Source organism: Dermacentor variabilis, chromosome 9 (genome assembly GCF_050947875.1).
Source record: "Dermacentor variabilis isolate Ectoservices chromosome 9, ASM5094787v1, whole genome shotgun sequence".
NCBI classification, from domain to species: Eukaryota; Metazoa; Arthropoda; class Arachnida; order Ixodida; family Ixodidae; genus Dermacentor; species Dermacentor variabilis.
In genome coordinates this window covers 52,077,770-52,091,585 of record NC_134576.1, presented here as the reverse complement: position 1 = coordinate 52,091,585, position 13,816 = coordinate 52,077,770, and the positions used below count along the sequence as shown (strand labels likewise).

At 45.0% G+C, this 13,816-nt stretch overlaps 1 protein-coding gene across 2 annotated transcripts; it reads right to left on the bottom strand.

Moving 5' to 3' along the window:
* Positions 1–2,216: 2,216 nt before the first annotated feature.
* LOC142592685 (uncharacterized) lies at positions 2,217–13,759 on the bottom strand. Of its 2 annotated transcripts, none has more exons than XM_075704252.1 (4): positions 13,597–13,759; positions 12,399–12,520; positions 7,074–7,295; positions 2,217–3,260 (listed from the first exon to the last, which is right to left on the bottom strand). In XM_075704252.1, the coding sequence occupies exons 2-4, from the start codon at positions 12,479–12,481 to the stop codon at positions 3,107–3,109; spliced, it is 459 nt and encodes a 152-aa protein (XP_075560367.1). In that variant the 5' UTR covers positions 12,482–12,520; positions 13,597–13,759; the 3' UTR covers positions 2,217–3,106. The 2 variants fall into 2 exon arrangements, with proteins under 2 accessions (XP_075560367.1, XP_075560368.1); XM_075704253.1 differs by lacking the exon at positions 13,597–13,759 and adding an exon at positions 13,402–13,555.
* Positions 13,760–13,816: the final 57 nt, after the last annotated feature.

Genomic DNA, 13,816 nt, shown 5'->3' with positions numbered 1-13,816 from the left:
TTGGAGCAAATCGTTATGTTCCGCTGCAAGTTGCATCAGGAGGGAAATGCTCCATGTCCGGCTTTCGAGACTGGTTTCTGCAAAAACCCTGGATGTTGAAAATTGGGTGGCTGCTGTGCGTTCTTCATTTTGTGCCCTTTTTTTTTAAGTTACTTCACAATACTGCAGGACATCTGTGGCCTAAGGAGCAAGACAATTCAGACATATACCACATAACAGAATTTTTAAAAATCTCAAAAAAAGAGATACAGTAAACCCTCATTAACTCGGAAGCTGTAAAAACTGGATCGAATTTCGAGATAAGCGATATCACGAAAAAAGAAACCCTTTGGTTGCACGCAGACAACGTGTAGCTTTTCCAAAATACTGCCAGTAATATTCTTCGTTACTTTTGCATGCATGGGCACCGAATAAGTCTGCTACTACATTGCTAGCACTGTGCCCAGATGGCATGTTTGGCATACAGCCAAGATGATTGATCCTAATGCAATATTCGAAGCCAACCGTCCCAGCATAACCATTTTCAGGCACACGAAATGCCGGCGCAGCTACTTTCTGCATCGTAATGAATTCCGGACAGTTTAACTTCAAAAACCGAAACTACGGAAGAGTGCGATTTTCACGCAAGTGAAGCCCAAAAGTGATGCGGCACTTATGTCTCGTCGTCTGCAAGAGCATGCAGAGATTGTCAAGCCGTGATCTTGCTGAAACGCTGTGGGCTCGCATAGTGGTTCTCTTGGCACAGCATACAGGCTGGTCGGGCACGCTCAAAAGTGCCAATCATCACACCCAAGGTCATGATTAATACGCTGTGACTGTAATACGCTGATAGCGTCTTGCACGAGAAGTGGAAATATAAGCTGCTTAGCTTGTCGCTGCCGTTGTGTGAAAAGAGAGTGTGAGCGACACTACCTTTTTTCTAGCATTTCTGAATTCGAGATTTCAAGATATCCGGAGTCTGGTGCAAAAACTTTTCCGAGAGAGGTGTAGAACTGATGGGTTCGGCATGACTGATGTTTTGAGATATCGGAGTTCAAGTTAGCGAGGGTTTACTGTTCTACAATGGGTGCCTCTAAGTAACAAACTGATCTTGAAGGCTATGCTTTTGTGGACTGCATGCACCTGAAGAGATTGCGAGACCAGAAACATGTCATGGCCGTTGTGTTTTAGACACCAGCTATTCTGGCCTATGAGCTGGATCACTTGCAGAGGCAGACGTTACTTGCATGAGGAATGAATTGCATAACTCTTTCATGAAATTTTGCTAGTCAACTCAATTGTATAACTCTTTAATGAAATTTTGCTAGTCAACTCCGTCGTGGCACATATTGCAGTTTACATCTTGCAGTCCCCGTGCTATTCACCCAAAAAGTGCCAGCCAAGTTTTTGGAAGGTCTGTGTGCCAGTGCAATCTGATTTTGCATTCACTCTTGGGCCCCTTTTAGCCAACCTGTGTGCTGGAGAGAAGCGAACATCATGATGGACACTGGCTTCACTCAACCTGTGGCTGTACCCATAAAACTAGAGGGAGATGAACAGGCAATGCAAAGCCATTTGCAAAAATGTCTTAGAATGTTACGACCTCTACTTTTGCTTTAGTGTGAATGCATTACGTGCATTTCATTGTAAAGTGACAAATCCCCTGTCATAGATGCCGAAATTCCTTTGTACAGGCAATATTGTCCTAGTCTGCTATAGAACCATTTGCTATACACATGAAAGCTAATTCAGCCAGGACACATGGAATGGTCTGTTATACAGGTTTTTGTTGCATTCAGGTGTGAATAAAATTTTTAATGAGGCACAATGAAGAGACCCGGAAGCCACAAAGTCAACTTTATGACAGTAATTATGCCATTTTGTGTAAGCGGGATGTTGGGAGTACTGAACCTTTTTCTTCTAGCATGCTTTAGGTAGGTGTTGACTCCATTATTACAATATGAAGCCTCAATTCCTTGGGAGCAGCACAAATGAAGCACCTTTTACAAAACCTGTTAAAAATGCAAAAAGGCAGACATGACGTCTCCGAAAGAGGAGGTGACCAGTCGCATGTTATCACAAACTTAAAGGGGCTGCCAGTCGGCATGGAGCAGTGTTTTAAGGCTATACAACGACCCTGTCGCTGAAAGCTATGTGCGTCACACTGGTTGGTGTGTGCACGCCAACACTGTGTGCTATCCAAGTTAAAGGGAAAGGAGTATCAGAGCAGCAGGAAAAAGAATTCGAAAACATTTTATTCGTTCGTATGACAATCTCCACATAACACTCACCAGAGCGAGCCACACACCAAAGGTGCCACCACGAGGCATTAAAAAAATTGTAGTAAAGCTAGGAAAGGTTCAGGGGGATCTCTTTGGCGCACGGGATACACCCACCCAGCACACCCCTTTGCGGCTCGGCCAATGGGCCCCTACTGCAGTTTCCACACAGACAATTCACACACTGCTGCAGACATTCACTCGGCTAAATTATTTCTAAAATGCGTTCACCTGACTCCACAACTTCACTGCTAGACTAAAGACTGCCATGAACAAACGGGGCACAACTCTGTGCCATGCCAAGGAATGGATCTACATTTGGGGTTTGACAGCTGAACACTTTTCCCCCAGCGGAAATCCTCCTTATCACTCGGGCACCCGTTTTATTATTGCAGCATGTTGTATCCAATACACATTACCAACTTGATCTTTGTAAACAAAGTCTTGCGCAGTTTGGCAACTGCAAAAAAAAAAAAAAAAGCTCAATAAGCACACCACCTTGAACCACTGCTCTCCTCAGCTTGCAAAGACTAAACCTGCAGCAAAGACAAGCATGCACTTGGCTTTGCCTACCTGCACGCGAGGGAAGCAGGGTTTACTTATCACAAAAGAGTAGGGACAAACGTTTTGCTCTAGGCCAGTAGAAGCAAGCGCAAAAAAAAACCTGTATCACGAAATCACGAAATATAGGGTACGGGAAGGGGGGGGACGACGATGGCTTGCTACGTCTGCAGCCATCGTACGCCTACGGTTTATTGCCTCGGCACAACTTCACACGGGCAAGTTACAGAAACGGAGGTCAACTCCGTTTCATTCCCTGGCTGCGGGTCATTGTGTGGCGAACAGTGCTACGTGTACATCATTTCGGCCATTACTGACATCTTTCGCGGGATGTAGACAAGGTTGTCGAAGTATCCCGCAAGCTCGTCGACGGTCGTGTCGTCCATCCTTGCCTGCTGTGAGCACGTCAGATCCGGCCCGGTTGGTGTCTTGATCGCAGAGCTGCAAAGGACCAGTAGCCCGCACGTAAAGGTTGGAATTTGTAACTGCTCTAGTTTTCTAATCTCACATGCTGCATTTCTGATGTCCGCCACTGCAGAGTTCACCAGCAAAAGTTATCACTGGCCCCTATCCTTAATCACTGGAAACTCTCAGAGCTGAAACCTGCCATATACTATTTGGTGGCGAAACGAGTATGAGTGAAGGACAGGACAACAGAAGAAGACACCGAAGTGCTTATGGTGTGCGTCTCCTTTGGTCACATTTGTTTTACAAGCATCATAGAGCAGCCATAATTGTTAAAGAAATTGCACTCCCTTGGCATACTTCAGCCCCCAGATGCACAATAACAATAATTATCATGGCAACATGCTTAGCAAACAAGCCCATTGTAGAGCCCACAACAGCAACAGTGGAGACCGCCTTTATCATATTTGCCTGAGCATCATGCGCATGCACAAGTTGCAAGAGAGACATCTGGGGCAGTACTATTCTGTAATGTTTTGCTTTGGAACCGGTTCACACAGGCTGTTTTGTCACTTGGAGAAAGAGTGCAACGTTGTGGCACTAGGCATACCAATCAACGAACAGCTATCTGCCGGCAGTTGACATCATAGCTTTTGTTTGTATTTTGGAGACGACAGTACTCGAGGATGTCGCTATACTTGCAGACAACTTTTCTTGGCTATGAAGTGAAAGCTATGGAACCAAAGCGAGTCTCTGTCGCCACTGCTGGAAGTAGTCCTGCAGTTTTACTCACGCTTTCTTATTTAAGAAATAGGAAAGAATATATTTGTTGTTTTTGACCGCACATTCACTAGTCAGCTACTCGTTTTTTATCGTATTTTAGTTTCCCCTTTTGCATTTTCGTAACAACCGAGACGGTCACATGTTTTACACATTCATCAAAGGTAAAGTCACCAGCGCGTCTTCTGGTGAGTGTTCGTCGCTTGCTGTCCTACTAATCAACTCCCCTGAGAGGCTGTTGACTAACTTCAGCAACAAAAGGCTGTCGAAGCACACAAAACAAATGTCTGCAGCATCTACGCAGAATCCAAGTGAAGCCATCTGGAAATCGCAACCATCCGCGTGTACAAATGAGTGAGTGAGCCGACTGCAGCGTTGGCTCTACCGACACCAGCGTTGGTTGCGCTTCAAAGTCCAAATCAACGCCAAGGTCATGTGGCCTCCTCAGGGCTACATACCACCAGCCACATGCCAAAGCATAATAACACGTTACTGCGAATTCATTTTATTGTAAAATATTCATTTGCAAGTTATGCGTATTTTAGCTTTAGCTCGGGTGCTCCTTACTAAACACATGTTAAAAGGAGAATTCCGTTTTTCTCGGCAACCCCTGCACCAAATTTGACAAGGTTTGTTGCATTTAAAACAGAACTTAAAACCTAGTAGCTGTTGGTTTTGAATGTCCGATTTATCTTGTCAAATTTTTATTAAATATTGGCAAAAAGAAAAAATTTCAGAAAACGAAACCATCAAGTTTATAACTCTAACTTGGCAAGGAAAAATGATACCGCAATTCTGTGAATTGCATCTGATACTACCGTATTTACACGATTGTAAGTCGACCATTTTTTTAAAATGTGAAAATCTGAAGTGGGGGTTCGACTTAAAATCGAAACCAAAACATGCCACCGCCAGAAAAGCGAGACCAACGGGAGCTACAACGTAGTTACAATTTTATGTTTGCTCTATGGCCCTACCCGTAGCTTTTTGCTATCCCGCGTGTTTCACTTTTCGGAAGGTTTTTTCAACATTTTTGAGAGTTTTACAGTGCACACAACACTCATAAGGGGGTGTCGATAGTTGATGGAAGCGCCACTGTTCCATTCGCGGCAGCACCCTCAGAACGACAGCGCTTGCAGGGAGCATCGGTAGTTCATGGAAGAGCAGACACCGCTCGCGGGTTTCTCTATCCCTGTTGCACTTAGCTTTCTCTATAGTTTGATGAAAAGCATTGGTTTGACGCGTTCCACTTGACTACCGGCTACGTGCTACTTCTATGCTTCCTCAGTCGTCACGAGTGCTCCAGACCCACTAATCGTTCAGCACTCGTTCAAGAGGGCTGCCATCCTTTACGCTGAAGAAACAAACCACTGCGCAGCGGGCTGCAAGTTCGATGTTTCTGAACGGGTGGTGCGAGAGTGGCGACTGCAGCGAAGCGAAATTTTCACCTGTGACAGCAAGTGAGGAATTACCCACGTGCCGAAGTCTGGACGCTTTCCAGAGCTGTAGGCTAAGCTTGCAGCGTACGTCGCTGAAATGCGCTATACGTCCCTGCCACTGAAGTGCGACATGGTCATGAAACAAGCCCAGATCTTCGCCTTTTAAGGACCTGCTCCACTGTGAGTACAACGAGTCGCTGGCGGCAGAAGACCGTGAAATTATGCCAACCGGACCTGTCAAAAGAGCCTCCCTGACGGCTGCGTGTGGTTGGGTGCATTCGGTGTGGGCTGCTGTTCCACAAGATTTTGTGGTGCGGTCGTTTGTCAAATGTGAACTTTCATGGGACGACGATGCGCTGTGGGACCGTAGCAACGATGACGGTGGCAGCACTAGTGAAGATGAGTAGTCCAGTGACTATGTCAGCTAATAATAAATTTTCGTTATTGAATGCGCCCTCGGGTATGCTCTACCTTTTTTTTTTCCTGTCACGTGATATGGGGGGGGGGTCGACTCACAATCGTGTAAATACGGTACATGTAAAGCGGACCAAATTGGTATGTTCCAGATGAATCTAAAAAAATTCAATAATATGGAAATACAGCTTGCACACAATGTGACAAATTCATGCAAGATATAAATTGGCATATTGAATCTGGCCGCTTTGAATGATCTAATCGATACCGTTTACAGAACTGCAGTATGTTTTCTTCATGCAGAGCTATTAATTTATGAACTTCGTGTGTTTATTTCTTTCGAACTTTCGAATTTTTGAAAAGCGTTTCACAAAAGTCGGGCCCTAGATCGAAATTCTGCTTACAACAGTCACTAGAATTTAACTGTCTCTCTCAAATGCAACAAATTTCATTAAAATCTGTCTAGGGGTCATCCCGGAAAAGCGTTTTTGCATTTTAAATGTATTTGAATAGGCAGCGTCAGAGCTGGGCCCGAGCTAAAGCTGCCTCTTGCTCATGGTTGAGCAGCGCTTACAGAGAGCGTGCCCACCTTCCCTTTGCCAACAACTGCGGCAGTGGGAGAGTACCAAAGATGCACTGTAAAATGGCAAACCTTATTCTACGTAAGCCACAGTGGCCCAGACCATCCATGGACGATAAACAACTGCCGCATTGCCATTACAGACTGTATCAGCCATTATGATCCCGTTTAGACGTAAGTATAAGCACCGCTTACACGGGGAGTCTAGCAAAGTGCGTCGTCTTTCGTAGTATCTAGGCAAACACACACTGGAAGCAAGAGTCCTTAAAAAAAGTCCCCAGATGTCCCTCTAGCAACTCATGCATGTTCACTATGCTCAAATACGAAAAAGAAGCTCTCGTCGGCAACAGAAGTGGAACAGGTTGGATCGGCTTGGATTAGGATTACCCAGTTGCCTGATGCTCAAACACAGTCTGCTAAACTCAGCCAGCAATTAAACTGAAGGACTTTCAAGCATTTTAGAAAAACTTAAGGGCCTTGATAAAGGTTTTTTCAAATTCAAGTGTTTTCAAGGTTTTTCAATTACAATTCAGGAACCCATTAATAAAATGGATCGGCACCAAGCCTCCCAAATGTGAACCTTGCAGGAGGCACCAAACACACAGAAAGTGCAAGGGGCAGGCATGTGTGCTTTACCCGACAGTGGGAGGGCAGGCAGGCGCAGGCAAAGAAGGTTCTAGCCTGGTCTGCTCCAACTGTTCGGAGACGGTCGCCAACTTCTGCTCCGTGCTGCCCTCGGGGATGCTCGTCGACGCAGACCGCGACCTGAACTTGCGGACGGGAGCCGAAAGGTGGTTGTGGTAGTGGTGGTGATGGTGGTGGTGCTTCTGAAGAGCAGGTGTCGCTCGTCTGCCTTCACTGCACGAGTACAGAAATATGGTGTGCTTAGCAACTTGCAGGACTGGGCTAGCCGGTGGGATCCACTATTGTTGAGGTGCAGAAGGAGACAGAGTTTCAACAGATAGGCACCCCTTCAGTACAGCTTGGTCAAAGGTAAAATGGATGCATACCACTAACAACAAAAATACAAGGTGTTCGGGCTCTCAATGTATGAGCCAAAACATCTCATATTTTTGTTGCTTGTGGTCGGCACCTTGTTTTGGGAGTCTAAACCACTTGTATTTTGGTGTTTGTGGTCGCCGCCCAGTTTACCTTTGACTATGAATAATCCGACAAGACGAGCTTTCGTCGAACCCTTGGCTCCTTAGTAAAGTTTGCCAGTTGCCGGTACATGCAAGTGCATGCAATGGCAATTATAAGCAGGTGCACATGATACAGGTTGGGTGCACACTTTTGCGTGCAATCCACTCTAACATATTGTGTCATTCCAGTGTTCTAGCAAAGAAAGAAAAGAGCCACTAGAATGGTGTTCCTACCAGTTCACATTTAATCTCTGTCGAACAAATTAAGGGCTAGAAATCTGGAAAGACTAAACACTAAATAAAAGAGGGAACACTGAAGGATAAACTCCAGTAAAGAAATGCCAACCATCAAATATGTGGGCACATTTTGAACTTATGGAAGGTTTACTTTATTAAGACGCCAATATGACGACTCGCTGGACAGCCGTCCCGTTTGTCCAGGCAAGCGGACCTGTACATTACAGCACACGAAAGTGACTGGCACAAATATGACAATTGTGAACACCAGCATCCAAATACAACTTTTTGTACAAGTGTGCAAGCTACAGTGGCATGTAAAGAGCAGCAGCTGACAACTGTCAGCGCACAGTGCAAACACGTGCTAAATTCATTATTGTTTGACATGTGCAAAACTTTGACGTTGGATTGGAAAGGGCACAGTTGGCACCCTCTGACGTCCAGAGAACTTTGTGCACAGCTTAGGAGGTGCTGCGCAGCAGGTGAAACTAGTAATTCTTTTACAGATAGGTGTCACTCGTATCTCACAAACACCAGTGATGGGGTTCATGACACGAGTGCCTGGACAAGGCAAATTCACACATGATTAGCTGGCATACACATGCAGATTCCCTCTGACAAACGTTTGCCACCAATTTCCTCAACTTGTGCTGACAAATAGTGCGATACAATCGGACACTGATGCAAAGGCATCTTGCCACTATGATAAAAAGTTGCATGTTTGCACCTAATCTGAAGTAGTGACGCCATAGCTGGTGCAATATTACATGCAGTAAACCTTGCACACTTTCCGTGGTATTGGTTGGAGAAAGCATTCACAGACGGTTGCGGGCAATCTTTTGAAAGCAAGACAGTTCATATCTTCATTTGCGGAAGCAGCGTTCTGTGGTGGTGAAGCAGAGGAACACAGCTTCTTTCCCTTTCCTATCCTGCCTTTTGTTTGTTACCATTGCTTTGTTCGAGTTCTCTTGTAGCTCCGTGCTGGTTACTATATCAGCTGCAGACTGTGATGTCAGCTAGTCATAACTCTCCAGCTGTGTTATCCTTTGTACTGTAACACCAGAAGCACAGTACTACAATGCAGTAAATCTTGAATAGTTCTGTGGTGCGGTGTCCAAGTAAATATTTGCATATGCATACGTAGCAACCTCCTGCTATAGTGCCTAGAATATACTTGCTAGTGTGGCAACCGGAGGGCTCTCCCAAAGTGAGGAGGTGGCCAGGCTAGCACTGCCTTCCAACTTTGACTGCCAGGGCACTGCGCATTGTTAAGGTGTCAGCAGCTCTGGCACGCTGCAGTTGCATCAGTTACTTCGCCCTGTGCAAAGCGTTTCGTTCAAGTGAGCAGTATTTTTCGGTTTTCTGCGCTGTACTCTGTGCCCATGTGAATGGAAGTTGCACCGCCTAATGATGTTAAACGCGAAGCATCAGAGCAGGGAGAAGACACGTTTCGTGCCCCTGTGTCGGAGAGGCTACCGGTCGAACCCGGGCAAGACATTTATGTTCAGTTCAGTTTGTTGTCCTTAAAAGACCCCCAGAGGGGGCATTACACAAGGGGTGGGTCTTACATCAGTTCCACGTTATGTATGCATCATTACCTATACGTAAAGTGACCAATCACACATTGTTGGAACAAAGACGGGCAAGCGATGTCAACGTCAGCAGGAAGGCCATGCAAGTCTTTAGCTGTTCGAGGAATGAACGAGGCGGAAAAATGAGCGGTTCGGGCGTGCGACTTGCTGCGGATGACGGGTGCGGTGGGAGAGATGCATGCTGCAGGAATTATGTATGGCGCATGATGAAGGGTGCTGAAAGAGAACTTGTGATAGAGCTCAAGATTAGCAATGCGTCAGCGATTAGATAGTAGTGTTAATTCGGATTCTGCTTTAAGAGCAGAAACACTGACACTGTATAAATATTGTGATTGAATGAACCTAGTAGCGCGGTTCTGAACAGATTCAAGTGAGTTGATAAGACATGCTTGATGTGGGCTCCAGATGGCAGATGCATATTCCAGTTTTGCTTGAACAAGGGATATGTATGCAAGCAATTTTACGTTCTGTGGAGCCTGACGGAGAATATGGTCTAAAAACCCTAGTGTCTTATTAGCAGAGGTTACAATGTTAGAAATATGTTTATGCCAAGACAGATAATTGCACACAGTGACACCTAGGTAGTCATATGACTCGACTAGTTTGAGAGGCATGCTTCTGATTTGGTAAGGAATTACCAGGGGATTACTACTATGAGTGATTGACATAACTTTACATTTTTTAGCATTAAGTGTCATTAACTAATTGTCACACAATGTTAGTATGTTGGCGAGGTCTTTCTGCAGGGCTGTTTGAGGGTGGTACATATAGTGCGATAAATGGCACAATCATTGGCGAACATTTGTATGTTAGAGGACACATGTGAAGGTAAGTCATTAATATATATTTAAAAAAATAGAAGGCCATGAACAGATCCTTGAGGGACGCCTGATGTTACTGGTACAGGGCTGGACAGGTGACTATATATAATGACAGATTGGGAGCGGTTACTAAGAAATTCTATAATCTAATTCAGAACATCAGGATGTAAATTAGGTCTTGTAAGTTTCAATATTAGACACTGATGAGGGACTTCATCGAAGGCCTTAGAGAAATCCAGAAAAATTATGTCAGTTTGTATGTTAGTGTCAAGGTTAGTGGGAACCTCGTGTAGGAAGATGGCCAGCTATGTCTCACACAAGAAACCTTTGTGGAATCGGTGCCGAGCGGGATGAAAAAAGTGATTCAAGTCAAGAAATGCAACGGTGCACCATCGGATCCTGCACGGCTTGCAGAATGGGAGCGACTAATCAAAATGGGGGACTGCAAATTGACACCAACATGTGTTTTCTGAGAGAAGCACTTTTAGGAGATTTACATCAAGAGAACTTTCAAAGTTATGGTGGATGGGGTAGTCAACAAGCTCACCCGAAAGGGACCATTTATTATCATTACTTTGGCTTTTCGGACAGTTTTTTTTTTTTTTGCTATATTATGGACACTGTATATGAAAATTTGCCGTATATATAATTCCCATTTTCTTTCAGTTCGTGCTTCTTTTCTCACAAAAAGAAATGCAAGTTGAGGTTGCTGCATAAGAACTATTTCTATGTAAAGCGAGTGGCGTCTTCTGAATGAAATGCATGAATATTGAGTCTTATTCTGAATTCTTGTGTTGATTATCACATACAATCATGTTGGGAAAGAGCGAAGATGTACTTGCTTTCCTTTTGCATATATGTGACCCTATTTAACATCTACTGACTGATATATCAACATTTCGCATCTGCAAGCAGAGTGTTATATTGACAAAAACGTCTATATACCTTATCCAAGATATGGGACCCGTTTTGATATCTTCATTACTGGACTGCAGCATTGAGATCCCTTGGAGCTTAACAAGAAAGCGAACAAAATGCTAAGCTGGTGTAATGTCTGAGCAAAAGAAAAAAAATAATAACCCACTTTTCTAACCGGCATCACTTGTGGAATGACTACTGCGATAAACCCAATCTAGATTTTTTTTTTTCTGGCCATTAAGAATGGTTGCCAGGATACAGTTGATTCACTTCACTCGTATGTGCATGCTACACCTGCGACTGAGAATCGCGATACAAATTTGCATGAGGCACATTCATCCACAATTACTTACGGTGATCAATGTGTAAACAAACTTTCAGTGTTTGTTTCAAGTGGTGTCTTTTGTTGGACGCTTTAAATTAAACTGGATATCTTAATGATAGACAAAATAATAAAAACCAGCCAGCTAGCCCGGCGGTCGTAGGTGCTCAAGGTTTTGTCGGCCTCGTCAGTTCAGAATTTGTTTCAGATAGGGCTAGGCCAGCAAGTTTGTCTCCCGCCATTAAGCATTTAGGCAAAGGGCTGTCAAGGCAGACAGTTTTGTGGCGAAAAGCGCAGTGTGCCTGTAATACTAATGCAGTTCTACGCCGCGAACGTGTGTGGCTGCACCTTAGTTCAGGGGCTTTACACCGTAGGGATTGACAGCACCATCATGCGACGGCTGAGGGGAAGGCATCACCACAGTGACCACGCACGCCAGCGCCTTCGGCACACTAGCCAGTACATTCTAGGCACTATACTCCTGCCTTCAAGAAGAAAACATCATTTGTTGTGGAGGTGGCTCTATCTGTTGGTGGAGTGGAGACTATTTCTTCCTCCTCTTTCCAATCCTGCTTTTTGTATTTTACTGCTGGCTCATTGAAGTTTTTTTAACCTTGGAGCTGGTTTGTAGGTAAGCACTGTGGCATAAGCCAATCACAGCAGCTAGCAGCATGACCATGCTCCCCAGGCATGGTACTGTGCTGTAGCATGTTATGTGGGTCTACGAATGCCACTCTGTGGGAATGGAGGCCGAATCCACTCGGTGCACTACACATTTTTACTTCATTTAAAAGCTTCTCGCAGAGCACATTAATGTTCCCACAATGGACACCGGCAGACCTCGAAACGACTAACCCATTACCAAGGAATATTAGCATGCACATAGCTGATAGACGCGCTGATGGCAACCAGGCAACACAGTTTCATACCTGCTCAAATTCACCCTCAACTTCTTGAACGCAGTCTGCAGGTCGTCGACAGCTGGAGCGTGCTGCGGCTGCTTCTTGTCCATCTTCTCAACATGCCTCGTCTCTTTCCCAACTGCCAGTTACTGCGAGACAGCCAAAGGGCAAAACATTGGTTTACTGCTAGCAGTAACAACACAAAGTGCATGTGTATCCAGGACACTTCCATTTTGTGTGCGTGTGTAGGTGGGAGGAGAGCTTACAAACTTTTTTTTTTTTCCAGCAGTTGACTTCACTCTGGTGTGATGAGGTAGGATCACACAACTCACTATGGCGTAAGGATAAGCAAATTCGGCGGCCCCATGCGATTGCAGTTTACAATTACGGTGGGAGTCATTGCATGAGGGCGACACAACACAAACAGAACATCAAAAATACTTAACGTGCATACAACACACTAACGAAGCATTTCTTGTTTAGGTCTATGACACAGCGCACGTTTCCACAGTACACTTGACTTGCGATTCGCGCAGGCGCTTCTGGAGCAACAGAAAATGCCCAGTACTAAAAAATCCTAAACTAGCACAGTGCGCTGTCAAGATGTGGTGCCAACTCGTAGAAATGGGGATCATTCCATCAATTTACCACTTGTTATAGGTACTATTTATCAGCAGGATTAACGCACTCTCGTGTTGTGAACATTTCCATTCTCTTTCAAGCGGAGCCGACGCAACGCGACTATGCGCGCGGCGTTTCTACGACAGCTCCGTGCGCATCGCATGGGCAACGCTGGCACGATAAATGACCAAATTCCAACGATGCAAGCGGTATTTCTAATTTCAATGTATGCGAACCAGTGCGAGGAGTTTTATACGTGTGAACCAAACGTCACATGAAAAAAGGCCCGTAGAAAGCGTAGCTGAGCAGCTCGGTTGCGGACGACAAAGAATTAGGTCACTTCCTGAGAAGTCGAAGTAGAGCGCGTCTGGACGCGACAAAGATGCGTTTTCCACAACCCGTAACTTACCGGGATGCTCTGGTACTAGCGCGTTAAAGAAAACGGGCAACACCTTCGGTTGTGAACGAGAACACTGCCTCAGTAGCGTGCCGAACTAAATTTCACTAGTCACCGCTACTGGAAACGCGCGAGCAAGTCGCGCGCGCCGAGACGTTTTTCTTCGTTTATTTGTTCTGATGATGTCATCAAGGTCAAAATGCTCACCGTATTAAAAGTATCCTGCGTCTTCCCCCTCTCGCTACGAATGATTATCGCTAGATACAAAGCTCAGCAAGTGAATAATTTTTTTACTCAAAGTTAGCTTGACCTACGCAGACTACTCCGTCGCAAGACAAGCATATGGCCATTTCTATCCCATGATGCAATGCGCTTTGTTGATTTTCCGCTATCTCATGCTCCGAATGGGGAGTCGCTTATGTAATGA

Excerpts from the sequence above, each read along its gene's own strand:
- LOC142592685 (XM_075704252.1), bottom strand. The coding sequence starts at position 12,481 with ATGGACAAGAAGCAGCCGCAGCACGCTCCAGCTGTCGACGACCTGCAG. Across the intron at positions 7,296-12,398 it reads TTGAGGGTGAATTTGAGCAG|TGAAGGCAGACGAGCGACAC; the intron begins GTATGAAACTGT and ends GTACTCGTGCAG. Across the intron at positions 3,261-7,073 it reads GCCTGCCCTCCCACTGTCGG|CTCTGCGATCAAGACACCAA; the intron begins GTAAAGCACACA and ends GGTCCTTTGCAG.